This window comes from Dreissena polymorpha, chromosome 4 (genome assembly GCF_020536995.1).
Source record: "Dreissena polymorpha isolate Duluth1 chromosome 4, UMN_Dpol_1.0, whole genome shotgun sequence".
In the NCBI taxonomy this organism is placed as follows: Eukaryota; Metazoa; Mollusca; class Bivalvia; order Myida; family Dreissenidae; genus Dreissena; species Dreissena polymorpha.
The window spans coordinates 70882933-70907526 of NC_068358.1; the positions used below are offsets into that span (position 1 = coordinate 70882933).

A 24594-nucleotide genomic window follows, 5' to 3' on the forward strand; every position below is an offset into this window, starting at 1 on the left:
ATATAAAATATATCCAATTCACTAAACATGCACAATTTGCATTCCTGCGTTTACCACATGACAATGATGAACCATCTACTGGCGTTAACTGGTAGTTACCTGGTACCGGTACCCAGTAAAATTTATTACCGAATATACTTATGAAAACTTAACAACTTTTTTCAAGTAATGTAATATACCAGTCGTGATATTTTAATCAATATAAACTAATTATTTTTAAGAAATACGGTATTTTTGAACTTTTCTTTTTTCGACATTCGTGGTTGACGGTACCTTTAATGCCTTTAATCTGTGTATGACATTCATTTGAATATCTTTAGAACTTGCTGAGTTATGCTCCACACAAGAAGCTGGACAGCCTGAAAGAAGGCCTTCACGGACATAACAAAACATTGTTTTTATACTGGAACAGTTGAGTTCCTTCACTTTAATCTGTTAAAAAAATTATTGATACACTACAAATTATATCAATTGAGAACAAGTCCTTTCAACATTAGCTTCATTTTAATAAAGAGTTAAGCATGAAACTGTTGAATAAGATTCAAGTAAGCAATACGAGTATGAAAACATTGAAATAACAACTCTGTGGAGTTAAATTGACTTTATTTCAAAGAATAATCAGGCATATCACAGTCTGCTTCTAATAAAACGATAGTAAAGCAAAACAACAAATTATCTAGCAACTCCAACGTATTTTGACAACAGTGGGTGAAATATCAGATTAAAATAGGAATCAACAAAAACAAGTGGGCCTCAAAGGCCCAAAGTCGCTCACCTGAGATAAAAAGAAATGACCTGTTCTTTGTAGCCCAAGATATCAATAGAACAAATGTTCTAACCAAGTTTCATGAAGAATGAACAACAAATGGCCCCATGGCGGAAATGTTTTTCAACAGACTGGAACCATTTTTGAACTCGTCCAAGATATTATTGGGACAAATCTTCTTCAAAGTTTCATGAAGATCCAACAATAAATGTGGCCTCTACAGTGTTAACAAGGCAAAAATTCATGACGCACAACGGAAGACAGACAATTGACAAAAGGTGATCACAAAAGTTCACCATGAGCAAAAAATATTATGCTCATAAAGATTGTCACCATGTGTGAAGATCAGCAAGTGTCATTTAGATTGAACTAAACATGTGACTAAAAGTATTCACAATGTTTTACTATAAACAACTGTGGTAGGGCGGTCTTGTTCGCTTACGCAAGTGAACCGGTCACGGGATGGTTACGAGTTATGGAACTTTGTGAGCACTTATGTAATACGGAAATATTTATCGAGTCTAATTAAAGAACGCTTATTTCTAACACACTTACTGGTTGTAATTCAATTAACTAAAGACGTCCAGTCAGATACACCTAAATACACTCAAAGAATTAATCTATAAGTGAAAACCAAAGCAGCTTTAATGAAAATAACTAACTTTAGTCTAAAGAATCTATGCATCGTTAAAAATGAACAAATACAGCAAATACCTTAATGAATGTAAAAAGAATTTCACAATCTGTCAAAAAAAACGATAAATATTAGTTACTGTTAGTCTAGAAGTTGCTTCAAAAATTTAGTTTATAAAATAAGTCTAACTTAATCTAAAGAACACAATTTATGGAGAGTGCAAAACTCCAGTGACTCAAATGTAAAAAATAAGAAGAATTTACAAAAGTTATTTCAATCAAAAGAGTCCTTCTAATTTACAAAATGCCAAATAACAAGGTTGCCATGGAAACAGTTTCATAGCGCAGTAGTCTGCTAAATACACCAAAACACAGTAGGTTAATTTGGCTCGATTGGTCATTGTCGGCTCGGGTACTACTTACATGTACCCCGGGTACTCTTAAGTATACTTACATGTACCCCGGGTACGGTAAATATACTAAAACGTACGCGGGAAATTTGACGCTTAATCAGTCGTTGTCGGCTATTTTTTTCAAATTTTAATTATATTGACATTTATATCAATTTTCTGTAATATGGCCTCTCTATTATCGAAACTCATACTCAAAAAGCATGTTGATGCAGTTTTTGTAAAGAGAAGTTTGTTTAAGTTAATCGAAAGCGCGTTTTACAACATCCGATTTGGGGAGGAAATACTATTCGGGTACAGTCTAATATCGACCGGGTACGATTAAGTATATTTTCCGTACCCGGGGTACATGTAAGTATACTAAAGAGTACCCGGGGTACATGTAAGTAGTACCCAAGCCGACAATGACCAATCGAGCGTTAATTTGGCTTATCAGTAAAGATCAAAGATAAGGCTCTACAGTGCATTAGTACATGTACAGTTATTTAATGACATAGGTTTATTAAATTGCATGCAAACTACTGTCTTTATGTACACCACATTTAATGAAAGAAGTCCCAGGTTTATACAAGGGAATTAACTATTAGTTAACTATTAGAAAGTATGTAAAGGTTATCTTTCTTTAACATTATGGCTTATCACAACTAGACTGTTCACACTATATACATATAGAGAAAACTGCCCCACCCCCTGGCCGCCATGTTTTTCCACCGATCTGGACCATTTTCGAACTCAGCCGTCATATCCAGAAAACACATGTTCTGACCAAATTTTATGAAGATTGGACCAAAAATGTGACTAGAGTGTTCACATGTTTTCACTATATACATATAGAGAAAACTGCCCCGCCCCCTGGCATCCATGTTTTTTTTCACCGATCTGGACCATTTTTGAACTCGTCCGAGATATCAATAAAACCAATGTTTTAACCTAGTTTCATGATGTAGGGCATCTTCTAGAGTGTTCACAAGGTGAGAATATAGCCATATAAGGAATACTGCCCCGCCCCCTGGCGGCCATGTTTTTCAAGGGACCGGAACCATTTTTGTATTCAACCAACATATCATTTAGACAAACATTTTGACAAAGTTACATGATGATTGGGCATCAAATGTGACTTCTACAGTGTTCACAAGGTTTTTCTTTTTTTGACCTAGTGACCTAGTTTTTGACCCAGCATGACCCAGTTTCGAACTCAGTCGAGGTATCAATGGGACAAATGTTTTGACCAAGTTTCATGAAGATCGGACAATAAATGTGGCCTCTGGAGTGTTTACAAGGCAAATGTTGACTGCGCACGACGGACAAAAGCCGCTCACAAAAGCTCACCATGAGCACGTTGTGCTCAGGTGAGCTAACAACAAACCAGTGTCTGTTTGTTTTAAAAACAATAACAACCAACAATATTTTGTGTCAAACGCAATAGGGTGTCTCGAACATGTTTGAAGTAGAAACAATGTTTGATTAAAAGAGGCCAATACAAATAACACTTGATAAAGACTCCGTCAACATGATTGCAATAATAAACATTCAAAATTACAGACTAGCTTTACAGCTCCAGCTCATTTTTTCAGTTGGTGGTGTTTTGTCATGAAAGTTCGAATTCATGAGTAAAATACTTACACAAAGATTTTTCACAGAACGATTTCTTACAAAGGTACGTGAAAATAATATAATTTTAATACTCCAGAAATAGATATTCTTCTAAAGCATTAATCTGATAAGTATACCTTATAATGCGTAATAACGCACCATTTAAATACCAGTAGCGTATACATAATAATAGCTGATAAATATTAGTAATTTCTGCTTTATCAACAAAACAATGTATATATAGCATTCAAATTATTCAGTGAAAACTAAAATATCATGTTTGGAAATATTATGCAAAACTACTAAATACATGTTAAGCCTTAAATCAGGTGTACACAGTTATTGTAACAATCAAATACAATTCATAAACTATCTATTCATTATTAGCAAACATAAAATCTTTATGTTGAATGGCAGTTACAGTACCAGTAATTATGATATGTGAAAAAAATATGATGCATGAAAATAATACATTTCGATTTCAAATTACAATGGGTTATGAAATAAGATTGTTATTTATTTAATTAAAAGCACTGTTTATATTACTAATAATGTTAATACATCAAAGAAACAAGCAATTAGTATCAACAATCTTACATAAGCCGTTGCATCTGTCTCAAGAATATATGTGACTGACTTTGCGGCACACAGTCTTGTTATAGAAAGATTAGTAAACAAATGTTAGCAATGTAAAATGTAGGTTTGTATAAACCAACTTCAACAGGTTTGTAACAGTGCAAAGATGACAAAAAGTGCTTCAAATGCCTTAGAGAACACAGAACAAGACAACAAACAAGAAATACCACAGATAACAAGACTAGTTGACACATGCTACATACTGGTTTTATAAAATATTCATACCTACTTGAACATTGAGTAATGGTTAACATTGAAATAAAAATGAGTTTGCGACTTAAAAGACAAGAAATAGCTATTTTCCTACCAGCTACGTGCATAACACCTTTTTTAAATACTAATAACTAACACTCAATGGTTTATTTAAATAAAATAACAAACACAATTGGTTAAAGGAACAATTCATATTAAAAGTTTCCGAAATAACAGAACATTTTGGCATAAAAAAATGTTCTACGCAGACCAAAAGCATCACAGCATCTGAATATACATAACTTGCTAATTCTACAAAATGGTATTATTTCAACTCATTTACTTGTTCACAATAGAAGCATTTTGATTATGAATATCAATACATTTATAAAAATTACCATCATTCTTCTAAAGAGATTTATTATGCCATTTACTTTAATTATTAACAGGAGAAATTTCCAACATACATTTAAGTGGTGTAATATATTCTGTAAAACTGATCTTGAATTGCAATTCAGAGTAGTCTATTCTTCAAGAATTTTTTTTTAAAAAGGTGAAATATTTATTTTACAAAAAATCCTCAAAAAACATGTAAAAAAAATGTTAATTCCTCAGCAAAAACTTGAATTAGACAAGAATCCATTTCAATGATAACAACTTCAAATTCTACATTCATTAAGGTTTATTGTTCATCAATTCTTTGAGTTATTTGAATAAACAATATGTATGCTGTGCCTCTTTTCTTTTTAATTACCAGTATCTTCTTGTCAGGGGTCACTCAGGGTTCAACAGGAAAAACATGTCTTGAACAAAAGAAAATTCCAATTATAATGATTGAGAAGAAAAACTAATACATATTAGATAATAATTTTGTCTGTGTTGGTTGTATGCTAGGATTAGTGGATTGGATAAGTGTTAGTGGAATGGGTGTCAAACACATGGCAGACATTTAAAATTTTTAAAACAAAAAGAAATCAACTGAAACAAAAATCCTTAGAATTAAAAAAAATCTGTGGTGGTGGAATGTTGACAACATTCTGGGTGTATGAGAAAAAAACATTTAAAAGTTTAAACCAAAACCAATTCAACTTAAAAAAAAACCTATGATTTATATTGGATCTATTCGGTGGTGGATGAATGTGGGTGGCCATTCGGGGTGTATAAGAAAGTCCCCACGTGTGGGCTTGTGAACATAGCGAGACTTGCGGACATTGGCGATCATTTGGTTCCGTCGTTGTTCAAGCGTTGATGGGTTGCCATAGCTACCCAGGGGCTGGATAGTGCTGGGAGGGTAACCCCCATACAGGATCTTTCTCACCTCTTCAGATTCTGGAACAGTAACAAAACCATGACATTATTTTAACAAGGAACAAAATTGTCACAAAACCAGGTTTTCAATGGGAAAAAAAAGTCTGATAAAGGGAGACAACTTAAACTGAACTGATTGTTTAAAAAAACAACCTTTGTTTCGGAATAAACCTATTTTTAGTTGTGGCGACCTTGACCTTGGAGATATTGACGTAATTCTTTCATGCGACACACCGTCCAATGATGGTGAACAAATGTGCCAAATGATTTTAAAATCTCACAATGAATGACATAGTTATGGCCCGGACAAGCTCATTTATGGCCTTTTTTTACCTTTGAACTCAACCTTTGAACGATAGAGATATCTACGTAATTCTTTCGTGCAACACACCGTCTAATGATGGTGAACAAATGTGCCAAATGATTTTAAAATCTCACAATGAACGACAAAGTTATGGCCCGGACAAGCTTGTTCCGCCTGCCAGCCGACATTCGCCAATCTAATAACCAGTTTTTTCCTTTGGAAAACCTGGTTAAAGATACAAGTATCAGACAAAAGCAAACAAATTATGCAAAAAATCCTAGAACTAGAATATACGTAAAACTGATAGTTGCTACCCAATGCATTTTGTAAAACAATATAAATGCAATAGCGAAGGGCAGGCCTTAAAAAAGAACTGTATTTATAGTACCTAAAAGATGGAAAAAAACGACTATAATCATGCTCCCCAGATATTTTAAACCCTTTTTTGTATCAAATTAGTGCACATTGGCATTTGTGTTGCTTCAGAATTGGAGGTTCCACAGCATCCATTTAAGATTTAAACACATTTTTTTTCTAAAAATATGTCCATAGGACACAGATGACCCAGCCATATGCCATATTAAAATTTGCTAGATAAGAAAATTATAGCTTTAAAGGGTTTATGGATTGGAAAAATAGCCTCCCTCCCCCAAGATTAAAGACAATTTTTTTCCAGATACCAAGTCAGGTTGCTACTTAAATAAGACAGCCAAGATGGCCCTAGTTCGCTCACCTGAGAGGAGTGGGTTCATTCAATCTTTACCAAACGTCAAACTTGACCTAGATATTGTCCAGACAAACATCCTGGTTTCATCATTATTGAGCCAAAACTCTGGCGTATGGAGTGTTTACGAGGTTTTTGTAAGATTTGACTTGGTGACCTATATTTTGACCCCTCATGACCAAACATCAAACTTTGCTTGCAAAATTAAATATTATGACCATGATTAATTAAATCTGAACCAAAATTGTGACCTCTAGAGCATTTTTCAGGGATTTTGTATAATATAATGAAAATTTTGACAATCTAAGGGCAATAATTTTGTCATTTTCTATGCGATTTTGCTCATCATCAAACTTGACTGAGATCTTGTGACCATATAGCTTCTCAGCAACTTTGATAAAGAATGCTTGAGATTCAAATGTGAATGCTAGAGTGTTCACAAACCAAATGTGGACGGACGGCGGACAAAGACCAACCCTAAAACCTCACCTGAGCAATCAGGTGAGCTAAAAATTGTATTTTTTTCACCAATCTGAGCCATTTTCCAACTTATCCAAGATATCAATAAAACAAATGTATTGACTAAGTTTCACGATGATTAAGCAAAAAATATGACTTCTAGAGTGTTCACAAGGTTTCTCTATAGTCATATAAGGAAAACTGACCCACCCCCCTGGCGGCCATGTTTTTTGACCGATCGGGACCATTTTCAAACTCATGTGAGATATAAATAAAACCAATCTTTTCACCAAGTTTCATGATGATTGAGCAAAAATGTGACTTCTAGAGTGTTCACAAGCTTTTTTACTATATAAATATAAGAAAAATGCGCCCCCCCCTCCTGGCAGCCATGTTTTTCAATGGATTGGAACCATTTTCGAACTCAACTCTCATATCTAGGAAACAAATGTTCTGACCAAATTTCATGAAAATTGGGCCAAAAATGTGACTTCTAGTGTTCACATGTTTTCACTGTATTCATATAGAGAAAACTACCCGACCCACTGGCGGCCATGTTTTTTCACAATCTGGACCATTTACGAACTTGTCCGAGATATCAATAAAACCAATGTTTTGACCAAGTTTCATTATGATTGGGCAAAAATTGTGACTTCTAGAGTGTTTACAAGGTTTCTCTATTGCCAAATAATGAAAACTGCCCTGCCCACTGGCGGCCATGTTTTTCAACGGACCGGAACCACTTTTTAACTCAACCAACAAATCATTAAGACAAACATTTTCACAAAGTTACATGAAAATTGGACATAAAATGTGACTTCTACAGTGTTTACAAGGTTTTTTGTTTTTTTTACCTAGTGACCTAGTTTTTTACCCAGCATGCCCAGTTTCCAATTTGATCGAGATATCATTGAGACAAATCTTCTGACCAAGTTTCATGAAGATCGCACAAGAAATGTGGCCTCTATAGTGTTGACAACCAAATGTGGACGAACGGACTAAGACAGACAGACAGACGTACGACGGACAAAGACCAATCCCAAAAGCTCACCTGAGCAATCAGGTGAGCTAAAAAAGGACAATACATGGTCCAATTGAAGAAAGATTTGAAAAAGAAGTTAAATTATCTTTTAAATAATTGCAATCATTGTTCTCATTCTAAACAGAAACAAGAAACCGTCGGAGAGAGGTTTTTTGTCACAATATTGCACTATATATTCAGATAAAAGGAAATGTCTTGAGGGGCATAACTTTGGACAAAATAATACGATGGATGGTTTAGCAACTTAAACATTTCAAAGGGCCATAACTCTCTAAATAAATAATCTAACCAGAACCCACAAATAACATGCGCATCTCCTCAAGGTAGTTAAGCTTCCCATAAAGCTTCATTGAAATCCAGTCAGTAGTTGGGGAGAAATAGCCCGGACAAGAATTGCACTATATGTACAGTTTATAGAAAATTTCAAAGGGCCATAACTCTGTGAAAAATCATCCGACCATAACCGGCTGATAATATGCACATCTCCTGTTGGTAGTGAAGCTTCCCATAAAGTTTCATTGAATTCCAGTAATAAGTTGCAGAGAAATAGCTCGAACAAGAATTGCACTATATGTACAATGGAAAATTTCAAAGGGCCATAACTCTGTGAAAATTAATCTGACAAGAACCGGCTGATAATATGCATATCTACTCTTGGTAGTGAAGCTTCCCATAAAGTTTCATTGAATTCCGGTCATTAGTTGCTGAGAAATAGCCCAGACAAGAATGGAACTATAAGTACAGTTCATGGAAATTTTCAAAGGGCCATAACTCTAAGAAAAATTATCCGACCAGAACCGGCTGATAATATGCACATCTCCTCTTGGTAGTAAAGCTTCCCATAAAGTTTCATTGAATTCCGGTCATTAGTTGCTGAGAAATAGCCCGGACAAGAATTGCATTATATGTACAGTTAATGGAAAATTTCAAAGGGCCATAACTCTGTGAAAAATCATACGACCAGAACCTGCTGATAATATGCACATCTCCTCTTGGTAGTGAAAGTTCCCATAAAGTTTCATTGAATTCCGGTCATTAGTTGCTGAGAAATAGCCCGGACAAAAATTTTGCACGGACGGACAGACACACACACACACACACGGACAGACGAAGCGGCGACTTTATGCTCCCCCCAAAATAAATTTGGGGGGAGCATAAAAATTACAGCTGCAAAAGGTACCGAAAAAATGCCCTTTGCATCAGGATAAAGGTTTCCAGATAGCGGGTCGAATTGCTAGTTTACAAAAAGGAAGAAATATGGCTTAATTGAAGAAAGATTAGATAAGTACACTTCAATCTTCTTTTAAATAATTGTAAGCATTATTTTCATTCTGAATAGAAATATTAGAAGCATCCAACAATGGTAAGATGAGGTTTGGTCTTCAAAAATGATGCAAATCTTGTGGACAAATACTCGTGAATTTCTTAAATTAAATTTTCTTTAAAATATATGTTAATTTCAAACAGCATTGAAGGCAAACATTCACCATCTTAGAAGCTTAAATTTATGTTGAAATATTTTTTTTCTGATATTTTTATCTTTCTAGCAAGTAAATCATAATGATATCTAATGAAGGTCATTCAATATAAACATTTTTTTACCAATAATCCAATTTATAATACTTCTAATGATAACAGTTTAAAGCTTTTATTTCTGACTTGGCAAACAGTACAATAACTAATACGCTTACATAAAATATTAGATGTAGTTCTACTTTATATTAACATATTAAAGACCTAATCCAACATGACTCAAAATTCCTCATACTTTTCTCCAAGTTTGACCTTCCTACTCAACCTCTGAGTCTTTTCATATGAGATATGTTGTTGTTTTTCACTAATGTACTGATTTCAAATAGATTCATTATTTTTAAATATATTTTTATGTGTTTTTTATCATAAGAAGGTATATAATAAATGGAATATTGCATGACATTGGTGTCCCAGTGTGCGGTATTGCACTCTTTGATTGTGTGACATCACCATTATCATGGCCGGAGCACAAAAAGCAATAATTAACACTTTTTTAATTAAGCCACATAAATAACATAATAAATAACTTGCTTGGAAAATGATGCAAGTTAGAAAACAGACCTTTGACCCCTGCTTGTTTCATCCACCGATGCATGCTGGGAATGGCAGTGTGTGGTCGGGGTGTGGCATCACTGATTGGAGGTGGAGCTGGTGACTGTAACAGCCAATCAGAAGCAACATGTTATGATTTTGTAAAATAACAACAGCAAATTAATTATTTTAATTGAATTATGTATTAAATCAGTCTTGGTATTTTAACAATTGTAATAATTCACAAACACTCTTGAGTAAATCATGTCAGGCATTGATCATTAAATAATAAATAATGGCACTTATTTGTACAAGACAAGAGAAGGACAAGAATGTTTAGGAAAGACGTTAATATGACACAGATAATAAGTAAAACATTAATTACAACAAGATTAGCCAAAACTATGTTTATTATTACAAAACTTATCTTATTCATTAAATTACCAACATAGCTAGCAATACTAAAACAATAATATGCATCAAACATGTAATACTGGTGTGAACAATACACAACAGTAACATTAATCATGAATTTTCATATTTTCATAACAAAAGTTTGTAAAATGGACATGGTGGTACATGGTTGAACAGAAGAAGATGCTGTGCAATATTTGGTGAAAGATACATCTATACCCATGCATTTACAACACATTTTGAGCAAACCTGATGTCTGTCACACATGGCTGTACAGATTATGCATTTTCAATCAGCAGTTGCAGAATTTTCAAAGACATTTGTAAGCATAATCAAAAGAATCGCTCCTTTTTATTTCATTGAGTGTTATTTAAAACATTACACTGCATCAATTGCCAGATTTTAAAAGCTTTGCAGTATTTGCAAAGAAAATAATTATCAATATTGTATAGTAAGTGAAATAAAATGGTGAAATGCAGTGAACATGCAACAATCAGATAATAGAACTGCAAAGTGGAACCTTTTCAAAAGAACTAATTACAACACAAGTATGCACCTATTGTCTACAGCCTCATTCACCATTTGACTACATGTAGCTGACTGGTGTGCAGACACACTCCGTCTGAAGAACACTAACTAATCCTGTGCAGACCAATTCCCAGAGTAGTGTATGGGCTAACTTAGACTTAGCTGATATTGTCCCCTGTGTAACCAAAGCTAGCTGACACTTTTGAATGCAAAAGCTAGCTGACACTTTCACATGTCATTGCTGGCTGACACTTTTGCTGAAATGCCATCTGACTCTTTTGCTGCAAAGCTAGCTACTACTTTTGCTTCAACACTGGCTGGCACTTTTTCTATACTTCTAGCAGACACTTTCGTTGTATGGCTGGCAAACAATTTTGCTGTAACGCTAGCTGACCACCTTTTGTATGCCACTTGCAGACACAAGATGACAGATTGATGGCACAGTGCACCTGTATGGAGACTAACTAGCTATCATCAATTTACACACATTCACCTGAGTGAGGTATGACTTGTCATGCACCCAGTGTAGCCATTCACCATTGCTGTAGTTCTCTAGAATGTATTTGTCGATTATCTGTCGCATCAACTCTTCCTCTTTGTCAGAAAGGCCTGCTTTCTCAGCTACAGCTGGTACAACTCTATCACTGAAATCCTTTCTGATTTTCTCAGAGACATTACCTAATTGACATTTTTCCTGTACAGTGAGTACTTTATCATCTTTTTGCTCTTTATTCTTGTCATGCTTGGGATTTGATGACTTGGATATTGCCTCAAATACTTCATTATTTTTCAGAGCGTCAGATGTAGATGGTCTCTGGGGTTCGCCAGTAACTGATACTGACTGATTAACATAATTAGGTTTTGAGGTATTACTTGAAAGTTTTGGTCCCTGAATAACACTCTTAAAAATGTCTGCATTTGTTACCTTATTCATGACTTTGCTGGCAACGTTTGGATTAATTAAGTTTTGTTTGAATTTTCCTTTCTCATTTTGAGCACTTTGCAAAGCATGAGCACTCTGAGGTCTGTTTATGAACACCTTTCTATCCTCTGCCTTAGACGATGGACGTACTGTGTTCTGAGAATATGTGTTCTTGTTGTTTTGGTTTTTAGATATGTGTGCATCCATAACTTTTGTATAATGGCTCTTAACTTCAATATTTTTTGTCTGAGCTTTTGTTGCAGCCAACAAAACTGGTTTGTTTGGTTTTGAAGAAATAACGACACTTTTTGGTCTTTCTTGTTTCACATAAGTTTTATCTGTATGTTTTTGTTCACTTGGTTGTTTCTTACTTTTGTTACATATGCCTTGAAAAAGACCCTTGTTAGTAACAGTAAGAGAACTGGTTTCATTTGATGGACCATAAGCTGTTTTGGGTATGTTTGACAAAGAGCGTTTATCATTTACTTTTTCCTGACAGCTACTTTGTTGAACATTAGCATCACAACCAGGCTCTTTTTCTTTCTGAGAGCATGCATTTCCATTATTTTGCCTCCATTTATCAGTCCACGTGTTTTCAGCTGAGTGCTTCATGAGAATGTTCTTGTAATTCTCTTGCCATTTACGCCACTTTTCGGCTACAGATTCCTCCATAACAGATTTCACCTCTAGGTATTGTTCCCTGTGTTCTGTCGCTGTGTTCATATCATGGCCTTCATGTGCTACAGTCTCAGTCTTCTTTATTGTATCACCTTCTGGATAACTTTCGTTGGTTTCATCAGCTGGTTTCATATACATTGCCTGTTGAGATACCACTGTCTGCGGTCGCTTTTGATCATCCTCATTGATGAATTTGTTTTCACCCAGAAAATGCTGTGGCACACAAAAACTTGTGCAGATATTCTCACATGTATCGTTCTGGTATGAAACACTCTAAGATTAAACAATTTTACATGAATCATGAATTACAATCATAGATGATTCAAAGCTTACAAAATACCATAGCATAAGCTTTGAGCAATGAATCAGTATCAGCAGATCAAACTGGTAGTATATATTGGCTCTAACTGATGTGATATTATTCTGTCCTTAAATAAATCATTTTTTTGTCAATAAAACTATGCAATCAAAAACACTGAAAAATACGCTTGCATAAAGGCATGGGTGACTGGTTTCAAATTTCAATTCCAAGCTTTGTTTACCTGTGCAGTGCCAAAGAACATAAGTTCAGTACAATTTCAGCATCATAAGCAAAGGAATAAAGTATGTGTGTATTTCAAAGTTTATGGGGTCCTTTCCAAGCCAGAGCAAATATGTACGAACCTTGAGTGTTCCCCAGCCAGAGCAAATATGCACAAACCTTGAGTGGTCCCTAGCACTCCTAACTTATTAACTTAATAGACTCACAAAAGTTGAGACAAATTTTGAATTAATGCAGCAATTGCCAGCTTTTTTGTTGTTATTGATAGATTTTTCAATTTTGATGTCATCTTGTGTTGTAGGGGGAAGCTAGAGTAAGCAGAGGAAACTAAAACTGTCTTGTACGGTTACCACCAACCAAACTCACATGCTGCCCAGAACAGGATTTGAACCTGGGTCGCCTTGGTGAGAAGCGAATAAAGGAATAAAGTGGACACCGTTGTTGTTTTAAAGTAGCAGTGACCATGACATGGAACCAACTGGCTGTAAATAGAAACCCAAGATAGGTTTGCAAGTCTACCTAAACACAAAATACCAATGAGAGCAATACAAACACCCACACTCAAGTTATTGAGTGGAAACCATTTTTATAATTTTAGTAACCATGACCGTAAGCCTATTACCCTAAATGCAATCACATGCTAGGTCTGCTCCTAACACAAACATTTCAGCCAAATATCTTCTTCAAAAAACATAAGTTATTAAGCAGAACCAGTTTATTTAATTTAGTAACAGTGACTTCAATCTTAACCAACTTGTTCAAATGCAATTACATGCTCAGACTACATGTAAGCCACCAGCGCAAACAAATTCAAAGCAGCACCTACATTTTTTTGAAAAAAAAAACTTGTTTCTTTCTGGTAACAGTGACTTTGACCTTGATCTGACTGGACCCAAATACAATCTCAAGCTTTGTCTGCAGATAAGCGACCTACACAGAGAATTTGAATGCAATACTTCAATCCACTTAAGTCATTTCTATTCTTGCAATGTTTGAATGCAATACTTCAATCCACTTAAGTCATTTCTATTCTTGCAATGTTTTAGTAAAAGTGACATTGCCCTTTACCTGACTAGCATTGAAAACAATCCCTGGCTTGGTTTCTATTAAAACTTGGTTCAGGCACTACAATCCCTGGCTAGGTTTCTATTAAAACTTGGTTCTGGCACTCTAAAGTTAATGACTAGAACAATAATTTTACAAATTTGGGATGGTTCAATGGCAAAACTTCAGTAAAGTTTCAGTTGATCAGACTAATGATTGAACTTGGCCAAGATTATATGCCCACAGAAAGCCTTTTTCACAGTACAAAAATAAACATAATAAAGGCATTTTGATGTCAAGGCCTCATCAACATCCATATTTAGACTAATTTAGACTTATTTTGAAATTATGCTGGTTTTTTGCCTTTGCATTTTAAGAAATAGAAAAGTCAGGAAAGCATCATACTTATGAAAACATTAATTTGAAAAATATTGCTGTATGCATATATTATAGAGTTAAACTTCTATCTGGAAAAATGGTCGGCATGTTGAACACAAACATTAAAAAATTAATGTTCTTTGTATACAAGATTTTACTCTTTAAGCTTACACATACACTAAAAGTTTTATTACAATTGCATATAAAGGTCATATGATAATAATAAATAACTGAAGACAACTCTGTCTGGCTGCTCCAATCATAGAGATCACGGTTAACCAAATGTTCACGTACCTTTGGCACGGGAAACAGCTCCTTGTCTCTATAGTCTCTAATAGCATTAACAACCTCATGTTGGTCTGAAAGTATGAAATCATGTGTCCTTTTCAAATTATGTAAATACAGAGTCTTTACATTCACATTCTTACCTTCTATATAGAATGTTTTAAGTGAACTTCTAGCAAAAATGAACAAAAAGTGAAAATCAAACATTGACACTTACACAGGCATATAAAACATACATGAACAAATGTAAACACCTTACCAAGGTAAAAACTCTTAAGTTATCAAGGGCTATTACAATCAATCAGTTGTTAAATGGGTATTTTGACATTTGCTTCAAGTTGCTCACATCTTTTCAACAAAATGCTATTTAATTTTACTTGTTTCCATGGTAACACTTACAGTTGTCGTCTGCAGTTTTCATCCAAGCCTGGGCTCCCCATCCTTCTACGGGTCCAACAGATTCAGTGAGGGCAGCCTGGAAATAACACAGTGAAATGTTGGGCATAGTTCAGAGGCATTCAAATAAATATAACAACACATGCACAATTATAAGCCGCATTATCTAAGAAGAGGTATTATGCTAGAGTTTTTGCCACCAGAGAAGCTCCAGATCAGCTTGCACTACAATGTCTGCTATAAAGACACAAGATTTCATGGTCTCATAAAGTGATATTATGACTCCTCATCAGAGTAAATGGACACAGAGGTCACTTTGCTTGGCTGTTCAGAAGAATTATGTTTCTACTACAAAAAATGGTCTGTGATATAATAACATAATCGTTTAATATGTGCAGTATAATAATAAACAAGAGCTGTCTCCATCGGAAGAATATGCCCCAAAAAATGCTTTTTGAAACCTAAACACAGATTTAGAAACCTAAACGTGGAACCTAAGTTCAAGGTCAAAGGGGTCAAATTTATGTGTGTATGGAAAGGCCTTGTCCATATACACATGCATACCAAATATTAAGGCTACATCTGAAGTGACATAGAAGTTATGAGCATGTTTTGAGCGGAAACACAATTTTTTTATGATTCAAGGACCGTAACTCATAAGTGCCTTGGTAAATTTGGCTGATTATCAAACTTAACCTAGATTTTATTGCCTTACACATTTTTATGAAGTTTGGTGAAGATCCGATGACAATTGGTGGAGTTATTGAGCAGAAACGAGAAATAACTCAATTTTTTATGATTCAAGGGCCGTTACTCAGGAGTGTTTGGGTCAATTTGTCCGATTATCGAACTTGACCTAGATCTTATGACCTTACACATTATCATGAAGTATGGCAAAGAACCTATGACATTTGCTTGAGTTATTGAGCGGAAACGAGAAAAAACGCATTTTTTCGATGATTCAAGGGCCATAACTCAGGAGTGTCAGGGTCAGTTTGGCCAACTATCAAACTTGAGCTAGATGTTATTGCCTTACACATTGTTATGAAGTTTGGTAAAGATCTGATGACAATTTCTCGAGTTATTGAGCGCAAACGAGAAAAAAACAAATTTTTCGATGAATCAAGGGCCATAACTCAGGAGTGTGTATGTCAATTTGGCTGATTATCGAACTTGACCTATATGTTATTGCCTTACACATTTTGATGAAGTTTGAAGAAGATCTGATGACAATTGCTTGACTTATTGAGCGGAAACTAATCCCGACGAACTAACTGACTGACCGACTAAATGACTGACGGACATTGTGATTTTAATATGCCCCCAGAACCTATGTTCTGGGGGCATAAAAATATTACAGACCATAGAAGCTTAGGTTTGATCAACATTTTGGACCTGACTGGTAATTCACTGTAATAAGAAGAGGCCCACATCCCCACAGTGATCTGTGCCATTTATTATTTAGCCTTTGTAAGCGCTATATAAATAGGAATTACTAAGCTTCAATTTATAGGCCCCAGTGGATCAAAACATTTATTAACAAAGAAATAGATATGAGCGGTACTCTGAAACAAGAGGGCCTGAAAGGCCCAAAGTCGCTCACCTGAGATAACAAGATATTATTGGGACAAATCTTCAAAACAAGTTTCATAAAGATTGGAAAAATAAATGTGGCCTCTAGAGTGTTAACAAGGTTTTACTATAGCCATATATGGAAAAATGCCCTGCCCCCTGGCGGCTATGTTTTTCAACCAACCGGCATCATTTTCGAACTCGTCCAAGATATTATTGGAATGAATCTTCTGACCAAGTTTCATGAAGATCAGACAATAAATGTGGCCTCTAGAGTGTTAACAAGATTTTACTATAGCCATATTATAGCCCTATAATGAAAAATGCCCTGCCCCATGGCAGCAATGTTTTTCAAGCAAATGTTACCCTTTTTGAACTCATCAAAGATATCAGTGGGACAAATCTTCTGTGCAAGTTTCATGAACATCGGAAAATAAATGTGGCCTCTAGAGCCATATATTGCCATGTAAGGAAAAATGCCCTGCCCCTTGGAAGCCATGTTTTTCAAGCAAACATGACTATTTTCGAACTCATCCAAGATATCATTGAAACCAATCTTCTGACCAAATTTGAAGATTGGACAATAAATATGGCCTCTAGAGAGTGAACAAGGCAAATGTTGACGTCGCACAACGGACAACGCACGACGGACAAAAGGCGATCACAAAAGCTCACCATGAGCACGTTGTGCTCAGGTGAGCAAAAAAAGGGGGCTGAACACATGTGTGTAGTGTCTCCCGAGACTAGCCTTGCGCAGTCTGCACAAGCTAATCAGGAACAACACATTCGGCTAAAACTTGCATTTCTGTAAAAAGAGACTTCCTTTCAAGGAAAAAATACCAAAAAAGGTAAAAGCTTCGTTCCTGATTAGCTTGTGAGAACTGCATAAGCTAATCTGGGACGATACTTTATGCACATGCATTAAGCTCCATTTTTCCACAGTGCTGCTCATGTAAATACAAGTCATGCTTACATAAGGTTCGTTGTACTGGTCTATGGCGCCATTGTGTGGTATGGCCTTGAATTTCTCCCTCTGATGACGTCTCAGCTGTCTCTCCTCTTCAGGATAGCTGTCATCAACTATTGGTGAACAAAAGATGAGTAAATGTGCATGAGAGAATATCTTAACAAATTGGTTATTCTAGAATAATGATACTAGTAGCATGTGATATTCAGAGCATGTGAGTTGTATGGCATTAAAATGTAAGGTACTTGATTTGCTTGTGACATGATATTTATTCACCCACGCATGATGTTGGGAGCATATGATCATATTAATGGCATAGACATTTATGGCACCTGATATTTTATTTCAAGTACAAGGCAGCTAATGTACCAGGAAATTAACTTGAGATTCATTTTTTTCAGCTAATGTAAACATCAAATGAATACAGAACAATACTTCAGGTATGTAATCAAGACAGGATACAAATAATTGAAATGATCTAAAATAACGTATGTTTTTTTGGCATTTTTGATTCTGTGGTGTTCAGTCTCAAACATTTTAATGCATGATATATTCTAAAAGAACAAGAAATCTGCCGATCGTACATGGATGCCCACGCCAAAATGTGACCAGAGACATACATTGATATTGGTGGACAATCATTATAAAAATTTATTAAAGGTGCCTTTTCACAGATTTTGACATGTTTTGAAGTTTGTCATTAAATGCATTATATGGATAAATGTAAACATTGGATCTAAAAAGCTCCAATAAAAAATCAAGAATAAAACTTAAAAAAAGGAAAAAAAGTAGCCCGCAGCAGGGCTCGAACCAGTGACCCCTGGAGTCCTGGAGTAAAAACCAATTAGACCGCTCGGCCATCCTGCCAAGTACATTGTATATATAAGAGACATATTTTATACTCTATATAAGCAATCTTCGTAGTTTCACAAAATTAAACTATAACAACAAAACTCTCCAAATTCTTCAATCGTTTTGCGTTGCAACACTTTATAATTTTCAGGTTTTCAAATTGTCAAAAGATGCATATAATGGCTATATTAGACTATGGTAAATGTTCACTATTACTGTTTCCTCACAAATATCATAACTAAAACGAAAATTTGCGAATCTGAAACAACTTTTCAATTTTGTCAATGTACCAAAATGTAAAAAGATCCCTTTAAATAAATGAAGTACAAAATAAACAAAGGGAAATAACTAAAAATACATGTAGGTGCATTAATAATTCTGGTTATTGTGATCTGCACACAGGGCTCCCCAGGCTCAAAATTTAATTAAGCGAAATGTATGGTTGACCATAGGAATTGTTCGTATTATATTTGTTTAACGAGGTTTTAGTAAGAAAACGTTAAAGCCAGATGGGAATTTCTTTATAAATTGTATTTTGTAATTGTACCAAATATGAAGGTTACATCTGAAGCGACATAGAAGTTATGAGCATTTTTCGAAACCTAAACGCAAAAGTGTGATGGAAGGACAGACGGACAGTGGGATCACTATATTCCCTCCTTCGGGGGCATAAAAATAGGCTGTTTCTTTGTATTAATACATATTATACATGTAAAAACAATCATGAAGATCAAATACATTAATCTATAAAGCAAAAGCAATAATTTTAAATTAAAGATAACTTCATCATACCCATAAAGACTTCCTTTCCAACGGTGGTGTCAGGGTTGTGGTAGCCTGGCACATAATGAAGACGATTTATAAGGAACACGCTGAAATCAGTATCAGTAATTCATTATGCATCATGATAAAAAACGATTTTAAATTGTTAAATTCTAAAAAAAATAAATGATCAGTTTGCTTGGAATTATTGTCAATTTGTCAATCTGTGAGAGTTCTTTTGAACCCTTCACATGTAAATATGTCATTTAAAAGTTACTTAAAACATGTACTTTAAGCTATTTATTCAAAGAATATTATATATAAGAACATTATATATAATATTGATGGAGTTCAAATAATCATGAAGCAATTGTTTTGAAATTCCAAAATTAAAAACAAGAGATGTGTTTGTCAGAAACGCAATGCCCTCTACTGCGCCGCTTTGATTTTATTTTATTTTTTTATCATTTGGCAGTTACAGATAATTATCTCCACTGAAAGCCTATTACTTCCCTTGGATAAGTTATTTTACCTTTGACCTTGAAGGATGACCTTGACCATGAGTTTTCACCACTCAAAATGTGCAGCTCCATGAGATACACATGCATGCAAAATATCAAGTTGCTATCTTCAATATTGCAAAAGTAATGAAGAAGGTTAAAGTTTTGGTTAAAGTTTGGAACACACACACACACACACGGACACATACAATGACAGACAGGCCAAAAACAATATACCCCCAATCATACAATCCAGGGCATAATAAATGAAGCCATATATTTGAAAATTGACCTTGAAGGATGACTTTGACCTTTACCTTTCATCACTCAAAATGTGCAGCTCCATGAGATACACATGCATGCCAAATATCAAGTTGCTACGTTGAATATTGCAAAAGTTATGAAGAATGTTAAAGTTTTGGTAAAAGTTTTGATTTTTTTTATTGACCTTTGACCTTAAAGGATGGTGTTGACCTTGACCTTTCAACACTTAATATGTGCAGCTCCATGAGATACACATGCATGCCAAATATCAAGTTGCTATGTTCAATATTGCAAAAGTTATGACGAAGGTTTAAGTTTTGGTTAAAGTTTTGGGACACACTCACAGACACATACAATGCCAGACAGGCCAAAAACAATATACCCCCGATCTCTCTATCCAGGGGCATAAAAAGATTTGGTAAATCCAGATTTAAGATACTTGGTTGTGGTCGTAAGTGGCTTATTTATGATATAATTATACAGAAAATTTCGTGATAAATCCCCTAAATTGATCAAGTTGGCAAATGAATTATAAATGTACCAACTGTTAATTTATAATGAATGTTCCCGACTACATAGTTACTAAATATGATTGTGCTTATTCATTGGAGATATCAATGCTTTCAAGAAACCTGCATTCATCACTTCTCTATCTTCTTGTTATCCACTGTACAATTCAGTAACTCTAAATACAGCTCTGTTTAATCAATATTTACTTAGTGTTCCTATCGAGTAACGTTGCTGCCATTCAATAGCTGAAATCAGAAATTGGTGCTGAAAGAAATCTGATGCTGAATTACAGAACTTTAGACCTACATGTAAATATCTTCCATCACGATTTGTTTTCAGTTTTATTGTGCAGACATTGAATATAACAAATTTCTTACAGAGTAATAATTTCATCACGAAAATAATTAATTCAAACCTAAATTAATTTAATAATATATATACCATGTCAACAACAACAACATAAGTCTCTGTTGAAATCCTTTTTTTCTACTTGTCATTAATTATGTTTAATTTTATTTTCTGTTTTTAAGAATTACTTTTGTATTGTTCATAACACTTAAAAATTCAGCTGCCCATAGAAGTCACTAATTGTGTTTTGAAACGACTTTTTTAAATTACAGTTTTAATCAATGCCATTTATTTAGGTTTTTATTTTACTTTAACATACAATTTTAACTTGTTTAAATTGTAATAATTGATTTTAGTGTCTACCTTCCTGTAACATTACAACAACTTTAACAAGTTATATGTTTTGAGGTTTTATCATTAAACTTTCATGTGTTTACTTTGAAATTGGGATGTCTAAGTAATAGTTTCTGTGTGTTTCCCAACTGGTTAAACAAGTTTTTGACTGGTTACAGAATTTTGTAAAAAGTTAATTATGACCCTTTTAAATTATTTCTTCATTTAAGAAGATGTCTCAGCAAAAAATTCATAAAGCATCAAGACCAGATAACATCAACCCTGCCTTACTCAGACTAGCCGCTTACCAATTAGCACCAATCCTTACCAGGCTATACCAATTCTCCCACGACCTTGGCACTGTTCCCCAAGATTGGAGAGATGCACATGTCATCGCTATCTTCAAGAAGGGAGAAAGATACCGTCCAATGACAGACCAGTCTCTCCTACATCAGTGCTCAAAGATAATGAAGCACATCATACATAGCTGTCATGTAGTTTTACGCTCAGCACAGACTCCTTCCGACTGCCAACACGGCTTCCGTTCCAAATGTTCGTGTGAAACACAGCTAATCAAGACAATACAATCAATCACCATCAAGCTGAAAGGCAAAAGCCAGGTAGATATGATCCAACTAGATTTCGCCAAGGCGTTTAATAAAGTCCCCCATAAACGCCTCATGCATAAGCTTAACTACTACGGAATCAGAGGTAATACAGCCAGATGGATCCAGTCGTTCCTCAGCAACCGGAAACAGAAGGTTCTGCTAGATGGAGAGATGTCGTCAGAGAAAGACGTTCTATCCGGCGTCCCCCAAGGTACAGTGCTTGGACCCTTACTCTTCCTGACGTACATAAATGACCTCCCTGACTGTATCACCACATCCGATACCAAGCTGTTTGCTGATGACAGCCTACTTCTCTGAGAAATCAGGAACCAACAAGACGCTGACTGCCTCCAGAAGGACCACACAGCGCTGGAAGAGTGGGAGAAAAAATGGCAGATGTCTTTTCATCCGGAGAAGTGTACTGTCATCAGAGTATGCACCAACAGAAGAAATCTGATTAACACCATAAACACTCTCCATGACCAAGTCTTACAGACCGCATACAGCAGCAAATACATAGGAGTCACTTAAAGTGAAGACCTGAGCTGGCAGAAGCACGTGGACATAACAACTACCAAAGCTAACAGAACCCTGGGATTTATTCGACGCAACCTTGGCGATTGCAGCAAAGAGGTCAAGAGCACTGCCTACACAGCTATGGTCAGGCCAACACTTGAGTACTCATCCACAGTATGGGATCCCACACCTCAAGCCAAGGCCCAGATACACAAACTCGAACAAGCCCAACGTAAAGCTGCACGATTTGTGAATTTTGCCTACACTGACCATACGCCAGGATGCGTCACAAAGATGGTGCAAGACTTTGGCTGGCAGTCACTCCAACATCGACGCTACCTAGCGAGACTGGCATTGCTCTTTAGAATCCATCATCACCTGGAAGAAGTCTCTGGGGCAGCAGAAGCACTCCATCTTTCAGACAGAAGAACCAGGGGCCTACACCGCTTCAGTCAGAAAATGGAAGCATCCACCACCTGCAGGGCCTCCTTCTTCCCACGCACCATTAGCGATTGGAACCGCCTCCCAACCCAAACCACCGACTGCACAACGATAGAGGCGTTCCAAGCCAGCCTGGGTGCCCTCTCATCCAGCCAATAGACCATTGTCACCTTGTAAATAGTTTTAACCAGCACTGCACCACACTTTATAACTTTTTTATCGTGCAACCACAGAGTTTTTACACAAAGTTTCCGACATTCCAATATGGATTTCGACCCTTACACTGGATGATGATGATGATTTAAATTAGATTTTCAGGGGAACTCTGTTTATTTAAGTAAAGTAGATTTTTAAAATAAACATGGGTTTTTGAGTAACACATGTCCTCCAGCAGTTATGTAATAATGCACCAGTCTACAGGCAATGTCATCACCATTTATAAAAAAAATGAAACTCAATATAAATACAAAGTTTAACAAGAATTTAGAAATTTTGTAAAATGTATCTGCTAACCCAATTTTCAGCCAACGTTATCATTTAATTATCTCTAAATTGTGTTCAATATTTATAATGATTAACCAAAAAAGGCAAATGTTTAATGGCAAAATTTTGGGGCAACACTTTTTTGATGAAGTGGGAAACTATGAAACTCTAAGGAACATGATTAGGTCTCAAAAACTTAAAAACTGATTATTTTAGGAGCTGAAACTATTTCTTCTTGAATGCTCTAAGCTTTTATAAGTACATAGGTACAGCGACCCGGAGGGTCAATAGCTGGAAGTTGGATTATAGCAACTAGGGCTGAAACATATCTGAATGCTGAGAAGATAAGCATATTGTAAGACCGATCTATATAATCATGTTGGATAATACATTTCAGTGATTTTACGCATATGGTTTTTTATTAATAAAAATATTAGATTCAGCAAAGAACAACAAAAATCAATTTCTAGTTATACTCACGGTTTTGGGTGAGGTTTATGACGTCTACTTGGTGACGAAGGACGAGGTTCAGTAGGCTCATCCAGTTGTAAATAATGATGAAATGCATTATAAGTGGTTGGATGATAGTTTGGAGCTAACCAAGCATTACGAGCATTCTCCCGTATACTCTCCAAATCTCTTCTCTCTAGTTTACCAACGTTTCTCTCTGCAATTTCCTTAAGTTTAGTCCTATCCAAAGGGAAGGCACTTTGAGCTCTCTTTAATCTAGTGACTGGAGTGCCATAGCCTGGTAATATATGACCTGTAGCCATTTCACTGAGTTTAAGGCACTGCAACTATTTATTTGTTGAGTACGTTTACATGCTTTCGTGGTGTTGTTTTTGTTTTGCAAATACTTTCAATTTAAATACCAACAGTTGTATGCGAGTTAAAATGATGTTTACCCGAGCAACAGAACCGGAAACAGGTGCCCGATTAATTTCTGCACCTAGCTATTCATAGGCTTTTCATGATTGCAAATGAAATTTTTAATATTTGCGAGTTCTTAAGAAAATATTATATAAGTAAATCGTAGAATTATAAATAATTATGAGTAATTTCGCTATTGAATGTTTTATAATTTTCTTTTTCCGTTTGTTTTATAAAAACAGCTTATTTTC

At 35.3% G+C, this 24594-nt stretch overlaps 1 protein-coding gene across 1 annotated transcript; it reads right to left on the minus strand.

Annotated features, from left to right (window-relative positions):
* Window positions 1–586: 586 nt before the first annotated feature.
* On the minus strand, window positions 587–24429 carry LOC127877821 (uncharacterized). The gene is made up of 7 exons (XM_052424080.1): window positions 23954–24429; window positions 19501–19580; window positions 17863–17969; window positions 15321–15396; window positions 14931–14995; window positions 10162–10255; window positions 587–5559 (listed from the first exon to the last, which is right to left on the minus strand). The coding sequence occupies exons 1-7, from the start codon at window positions 24244–24246 to the stop codon at window positions 5339–5341; spliced, it is 936 nt and encodes a 311-aa protein (XP_052280040.1). The 5' UTR covers window positions 24247–24429; the 3' UTR covers window positions 587–5338.
* Between the last annotated feature and the right edge of the window lie 165 nt (window positions 24430–24594).